General features: G+C 36.7%; 1 protein-coding gene across 1 annotated transcript; it reads right to left on the reverse strand.

Annotated features, from left to right (window-relative positions):
* Positions 1-3646: 3646 nt before the first annotated feature.
* LOC136221688 (boron transporter 4-like) lies at positions 3647-7302 on the reverse strand. The gene is made up of 13 exons (XM_066009103.1): positions 7153-7302; positions 6675-6783; positions 6518-6600; positions 6175-6367; positions 5951-6089; positions 5712-5877; positions 5289-5629; positions 5114-5209; positions 4923-5039; positions 4510-4832; positions 4128-4407; positions 3925-4041; positions 3647-3846 (listed from the first exon to the last, which is right to left on the reverse strand). Exons 2-13 carry the CDS (start codon positions 6776-6778, stop codon positions 3814-3816), a joined length of 1992 nt encoding a protein of 663 aa, XP_065865175.1. The 5' UTR covers positions 6779-6783; positions 7153-7302; the 3' UTR covers positions 3647-3813.
* Positions 7303-7769: the final 467 nt, after the last annotated feature.

Raw genomic sequence — 7769 nt, forward strand, 5'->3', positions numbered from 1 at the left:
GCCAAACACCAAGAAAATATGACACAAGAACCATCTTCTGAACTCGAAACTCCTTTATCTAACTGCGATTTTGATGATAGTGAGGCATGCAGGAAAGATTCGATGCAGGAAATGTTGCAAAAATTGGAGGTAATGCAAAGGGAGGTTCAGAGAGCTATCAAAGGAAAACAATCAGACCAGGAATTTTCTGCATTCGCTGGTTTTGCTGGTGCTTGTGCAGGTAATAATTCAGTTCGAAATCCTGAAATATATGCTGAATGGATAATAGATTCAGGTGCTACTACACATATGACCTCAAATTTAGGAATAATGACTAATGTTACCAAGTTGACAAACACAAAAAGGATTTTTCTACCAACAGGAGAAGTACATTTAGTCAGTTTCAGGGGAGAGATGTTATTTCAGAAGAATTTCCAATTGCATAATGTTCTATATGTTCCCAATTTTAAGCAAAATTTGATGTCAGTTGGTAGACTGTTGAAAGATCAACACATTACAGTGAAATTTTGGGCTGAATATTGTGTTTTGCAGGACCTGAAATGTGAGGAAATCATCGCAGTGGGCAGAATAAAGAATGGTTTATACTACTTGAATGTTGAATCCTTCAATAAAGATGTAATAATGAATTTGTCTAGTCCGAATAGTATGCTTAGCAATAAGTTTACAGTTTTATCTGCTAAAGAAGATTGTTCTGATGTGTTCTTGTGGCATAGAAGACTTGGTCATATGGCTTCAGATAAATTGTCACATGTTTTTCAGTTTCCTAACTCTCAGCAATTTAGTCAGTGTGATGTTTGTTTAAGAGCTAATCAAGTCAGACAACCTTTTTGTAATAGCTCTATTCAATCAATAAAAGTTTTTGATTTGCTACATTTAGATTGTTGGGGTCCTTATAAAAAGACTTCTTTGAGTGGAGATCGATACATGTTGACAATTGTTGATGACTTTAGCAGAGTCACCTGGACTATTCTATTCAAACATAAGGATCAAGTAGCCAGTTTGTTAGAAAATTTCTTAATCCTGGTCAAAACACAATTTCAAATGGAGGTGAAATGTATAAGAACGGATAATGGGACAGAATTTATTGGAACTAACACTCAATCAATTCTTCAGAAATATGGAATAGAACATCAGAAAACTTGTGTTTACACTCCGCAGCAAAATGGAGTTGTGGAGCGCAGACACAGGAGTTTGACCAATGTTGCAAGGGCATTATTGAAGGAAGGTTCACTGCCTATCAGGTTCTGGGGAGAAGCAATGCTTCATGCCACAGTGCTGTTAAATGTGTCTCCTACTAAAGTGTTGAAATGGAAGACCCCGTATGAAGTGTTGTATAATAAGGTACCAAATTACACAGATTTGAGAATTTTTGGATGTGCAGGGTATGTTTTAAATGTCAATCCTAAGAGGGGAAAGTTTAACGACAGATCGAATCTGAGTATATATCTGGGTTATTCGGCTGGACAAAAGGGGTGGAAAATGTACAATACAATTACACAGCAATTGTGTACCTCAAGAGATGTCAAATTTCTTGAAAATGTTTGTCCTTATGCAACTAACCAACACAATTTGCAGGAAGTTGCTAATTCTCATAATGGCAATGAGGATTTTAATAACATTTTCAGGTCAATTCCATCGGATGATGAAGAAGTTGAAGTCCTCACTGTAGATAATCATTTGACAGACACATCTCTTATTGGTGATTCAACTTCAACTTTACCTGTAGAGACAACAGTTGATGCTTCTGCACCCTTGTTACCTTCAATTGCTGCCAACAGGCCTCATCGACAGCATACCAAACCAAGATGGATGAGAGATTTCGTGATTAATCAGATTTCTCATGAAGGAAGCAGTTCCATTTTGTACAGTCAAGAGCATACAGCTTATATGGCAGAATTAAATAAAGAATATGAGCCAAAGAATTATAATGAAGCCAAAGGGAATCCTAAATGGGAGAAAGCTATGTCTAAAGAAATTGAAGCCTTGGAAAGGAACAAAACTTGAAAGCTAGTGCATCTACCTTCAGGAAAGACAACTATCACTTCCAGATGGATTTTCAAAGTGAAATATGCTCCTGATGGAACTGTTTCTAGGTATAAAGCCAGACTTGTGGCTCGTGGTTATAACCAAACATATGGAGTGGATTATCATGACAGTTACTCTCCTGTTATTAAAGTAACCACAGTGAGAGTTTTTCTTGCAGTGGCTACGGCCAACAATTGGCCAATCCAGCAGATAGACATTAATAATGCTTACTTGCATGGATCAATTGAGGAGGAATTATACATGGAAGCACCAGCAGGATATGATAGTCAGGGCATGGTTTGCAAACTGGAAAAGTCCTTATATGGACTTAAGCAGGCTGGAAGGCAATGGAATAAAGCTTTCACAAACAAGTTGATTCAATTGGGATATGTGAAATCCATACATGATTATTGTCTATTTACTAAAAGAACAACAGATGGCCACTTCCTTGCATTAATCGTATATGTTGATGATGTACTTATAACTGGTACATCAATGGAATTGATTGCAGAAACTAAAAGAGCTTTGGATGAGTCATTCACTATCAAAGATATGGGAGAAGCCAAGTATTTTTTTGGGAATAGAACTAGCAAGATCAGACAAAGGTTTGCTTATTTCTCAATCAAAGTATATCAGGGATTTGATAAAGGATGCTGGATTGACAGAAGCTCATAGTGTAACTAGTCCTTTTGCATCAAGTGTTAAACTTGATGAAGAAGGTTCTCCACTATACACTGAACCAGAGAAATACAGAAGAATGGTTGGCAGGTTGCTTTACCTTGGATTCACAAGGCCTGATATTTCCTTTGCTACACAACAATTGAGTCAGTATATGAGCAATCCAACAGTAATACATATGGAGACAGCAATACATGTGGTGAAATATTTGAAGAACACAATTAATGTTGGTTTGTTCTATGGTGTGGCAGCTGATTTGCGAAACATGGAGGCATACTGTGATTCAGATTGGGGAAGGTGCAAAATCACACGTAAGTCAGTAACAGGATATTGTGTTTTTATAGGGAAAAATTTGGTGTCTTGGAAGTCCAAAAAGCAAGGAACAGTCAGCAAAAGCTCTGCTGAAGCAGAGTACAGGGCTATGTCCACAACATCTTGCGAACTTAAATGGTTGTCATACTTATTATCTGAATTCAGGTATCAACCACAATTGCCAATTCCCTTATATTGTGATAACCAAGCAGCCATTCACATAGCGGCTAATCCTGTATTTCATGAGCAAATGAAACATGTTGAAATAGATTGCCATATAGTCAGACAGCATATGGAATCAGGGTTTATTAGCACTCCTTATGTGAGTTCTTCTCAACAAATTGCTGATTTAGTGACAAAGCCTTTGACAGGACCTCAGATGGCCACAGCTTTGCATAAGATGCAGTTGTACACTTATGCAGATTATGGTTGTGCAAGTTGAAATTCAGAGTATCTCAACTTGAGGGGAGGCTGTTAGAATATATTGACCATCGTCTATATTAGCGTCATATAGACAGACCATTGTCTATATGAGTGTCATATCGACAGACCATTGTCTATACTGGTGGCATATAGACAGAGGTTATATCATTGTCTATATTAGTGTCATATAGATAAGGGTATTAGTGCCTTTATACATAATTGTAATTGTTTGACTATAAATACTGTAATCCTCTCTATTTCATATATACGAAAATATCTCTTTCTCTTCATCACTTTTCAATTCCAGTTAGGTTATTACATGTCACATGAGATTTCTTGAAATCTATATTCACATATACAAGAAGCTTTCATACTTCAATCTTCTTGAGAAATTTCATGAGGATAAATCTGGAACAACACAAGCATGAATGAATCCATATATAAAGAGAAAACAGAAAAAGGGAAAGAGGATGTAATTAATGTTACCTGGCCTCGATCCTCCTGAAAACTTATATTTCTGACTTTTAACTCTCCTCTACTGGTAGTTAATTCATCTAACATCTCAGCATCACATACTTCTACTCTCCCTTCCTCATTTTCTTCCTGCTAAGATACATGTAAAGTGAGTAATGAGATGAGAAAGATGAAACTATTCCAAGGAAATCAGAAATGATATCTGAAAGATGTACCCTTAAAGAGAGACTAAAAGATAATCTCGGGGTGCGATGGATTTCCTCGTATTCAGCTGCATCGAGTTCGCGCAGATAATGTGGACTAAACAGCTTGGGAAGAATGTGCTGCCTAATGCCAATGAGTAGAAAGAATGGCAATGGAAACAGAACTCCAGCTATTGGAATCCATGTCACTCCGAAACAGACCAGGAAATACACCAGTTGGATTAGTGTAAATACGGCTGTGTACTTGAATGGAACCGACTCCACGAACGAAGCATGAACTGCCTCCAACACCCTGTTAAAAGGACTTATCAATCTCCCATATGCAAAGTAACAAGAATAGTTTTTATTATTATCGCTAACAGAACAGACCGTATATAGATATAATCGAACTTACTTGTATCGCCTTCCAGGAGTGATGAAGAGAAGTAGAACTCTTTCCCAGAACTGATTTCCAGGAAGACTGTCAATAGCCATGTATGCGAAATATCCCCACAGGACTGATGTAGGAATCAGTTTAATTGCAGGCATTGCAAATATTGATGCTGCTACTAGAAGTGATTGCAATAAATTGCTCAATCTTTGCTCATTAACTCTTACAGGCAAGTAGGCATCAATATGTTTCTCAGGATCAAATGCATCACTTTCATTTTCGCCTTCCTTCTTCTCCCCTTTCATCACTGCTTCCTTCAGATTTTCCAGTTCTCTAGCTGCTGTATTCTGCAGATAAGGATAAGGAACTTTTCAGTCTTTATAAGCAAGAGGATTAAGGCATGATGATGAGTTAATTGTAGTTAATAAAGTACTTACAACTGGACTGCTGTCCATCTCTATAAAAACAGCTTGCATCTTGCCATATATTTCAGAACTGCTAGCTTTCTGTTTGATGCTTTCTTTAGCACTCTCCACCATTTTCTTCCGGATCAACTGCACAATGTTGGTCATGTTTTAAGAAGCATCTTTTGCAAATTCTGTGCAGTAGTCCAGGAATATAAATTTACCTGTGTTTTGAGAACAGCAAGACTCTTCGTGTGCATCGGAGACTGGGGAAGGACTCCATTAGAAGGAGGCAGTCCAATCAATCCACACAGCAAAGTCTGCAGCCATTCACTTTGAATACAATTAAAAGAAAAGAAATCTAAGTAGAAAACACAGGCAGCAATTCTAAGTATGTACCATAAATGCAAGCAGCAAGATATCATGATGATAAGCAGAAGGATTCTTGAGATTGAATTCCTTCTGCTGTGCAAGCTGTGCAGCAACACTATGATCGAAAAAGTAGAGTCCGGCTATCATCAGAGAAGGAATAATGGCTGCAAAAATGTATTCTGGAGGAACATTTCCCATATCCTTGAGCACAGTCCAATGATGTAAAGATGCAGACTCCCATGGAAGAGGGCTAAAAAGCCTTCTAGGAACACCAGAGGGAACTTTGCTTGGTACACTAAATGAAAGCGTTGTCCACACAATAACCATTAAAGGAACTCCATAGTCTGCAATGAAACTCCTAAAAAACCCTGTAGATAGTGGAACATAAATGTTCAATAACAATTTAATCAGGTTGAAATTAACTTCATTAAGTTTGATTGATATACAAACCTGTGCCATACCACCATGATCTTGCCTTTCTGCTCTTTAAGGCAGTATAAATAAGGCCAAAGGTGAATATTATACCCAACAATCCATTTGTGTAAAGCCACTGAAACTCATACTTCTCCAACTTTGAATCTTCAGATTTGGGTACTTTAAACTCACTCACAATTCCCTGCAGTCAACTCAATTGTTAAAATTTAGCTCAATTTAATTACCTCCCATCCATTTTACTGCTTTGACTTTACCTTAACCGCTTCTTGAATGAATAAAACTGCAATTAACATGCCAAACAGTTCACCAGCAATCCTGGTGAACCTATTGATTACAGTGCAAGCATTGAATACTGCAAGCAGAAGTAGGAAAAGGGCTGTCCACACACACACCCTGCAAAAGTTAGTCTCAGTAAAAAAAAGATTGACTGCCAATAATAAAAAGAGGCAAGGGAAACACCATATATGTAGTAGTATACCATCCAGCCCAAGCCAAGAAGAGTTTCTGCCCCAAATCTTCTCTTTGTTTGGCAAAGTTGTACAAATAAGTATACATAATAACAGTAGGTTCTGCAACTCCCAATATCAGAAGTGGTTGCCCACCAAGTATTGAGTGTATAATGCCACAGAGAGCAGTAGAAGCTAGTGTTTCAACTGTGCTCAAGCTTCCATCTACATTAAATAAAATAAAATCAGTTTCTTGCACATTTTGTCTTGTTCTTTCTGATACACGCCGTTTTAAAACTATAAATCTCAAGGAATGAAACTTAGGCCAAAACAGATAATATCTAAGTTGTTACAGAAAATGCAGAAGAAGTAGACCTGTGTCTCTGCTGAGTTGCTCGCCAAATGCTATAACAGGAAGAGCAGAAGCGAAGAAGATATAGGTGGTAGGTGCTAATATCCTGTCATAAATTAATGAAACTTGTGAAGATTTTCAATTAATTAATGAAAGACATAAAAAAGAACAAGTAAATACCCAAATCCAGAGCGTAATCCAACAATCCAGTCTTGTTTATAGAAAGGTGTTCTCCTTCTGATATCATTTTTTATCCCTGAAAATGGACTTTTAATGTGCTCCATCTCTTCTGCACAAAAGTTCTTCAATTAGTCTGACAAAATCTGCAATCATTCCCAGCATTTAAACGACTATTGAATCAAGTAATTAAACTGCTAGTATACAGATAACACCAAGCAAGCAAAATCAAAAACTGTGTTGTAATTCAAATAGCAAGTGCTGCATGCTAGCTTCTATATTAGATAAACTTGGACACCCTTTTGTTTGGTGAATGAGAAAATGAAGGAAAACCAAGTAGAATTTCTAATGCAATTGTATTTTCGTTTAGATTCCGGAGATTATAATAAAGAAAAAAAGTTTGGTTTTGGTTGACTAATGAGAAAGAAAGAAGAAAACCCAGAAATGAGAATAGAAAGAGAAGAAGAGGTTGCAGACATACATGAATGAATGAGGTCAGAAATTGGATTGGAGTATGAAAATTGAAAGTAGAAAGAGGATGAGAGAAATATTAGTGGTGCAGCAACAGCAACAGCAGCTTCTTGCTACAACACAAACACAAGAAGAGTTGTGTTTCTTTTTTAAATAAAATATAAAATTAGACTATTCTTTTATAAACCCTTCCAATGGGGGGCCTGGCCAGGAGTAGGACTGGAGGCTACTTTTCTGACCTTTTATTTTATTTTGTGGCCTTTGATAATCTCATGTTCTATTCTATTGAAGATACTCATATTGGATTTGGAGCCTGGCCTGGGCAGGTGAAAGGATGTTCACTTCCACTTGTCAATTAGCAGCATTTCCGACGGAGGTTACTTTAAAGAGTGGTAAAAATTAACGCATCATACTAAAATATAATATTTTACTATATTAATAATTCACATTACTTTTAATAATTTTTATTTAAAAATGTTCCAATAATAAGCAACTTTAAAATTACCATAATGACCCCACAAATCATTACTTAATATATACTTTATTTAAGTATAAATATTATCAACCAATAATGAAATTTGAGATGTGAACCAATAGTATACAAGTGAATCAAAAGGGAAAAGTATA

The sequence above is a fragment of the Euphorbia lathyris genome, chromosome 3 (genome assembly GCF_963576675.1).
Source record: "Euphorbia lathyris chromosome 3, ddEupLath1.1, whole genome shotgun sequence".
Lineage (NCBI taxonomy): Eukaryota > Viridiplantae > Streptophyta > Magnoliopsida > Malpighiales > Euphorbiaceae > Euphorbia > Euphorbia lathyris.

Bases quoted from the DNA above. Each gene is read 5' to 3' on its own strand.
- LOC136221688 (XM_066009103.1), bottom strand. From the start codon at position 6,778: ATGGAGCACATTAAAAGTCCATTTTCAGGGATAAAAAATGATATCAGA. The intron at 5,210-5,288 runs GTACATACTTAG...GAATGGCTGCAG, and splicing joins TCTTGCTGCTTGCATTTATG to ACTTTGCTGTGTGGATTGAT. The intron at 4,042-4,127 runs GTACATCTTTCA...GTATCTTAGCAG, and splicing joins CTTTTAGTCTCTCTTTAAGG to GAAGAAAATGAGGAAGGGAG.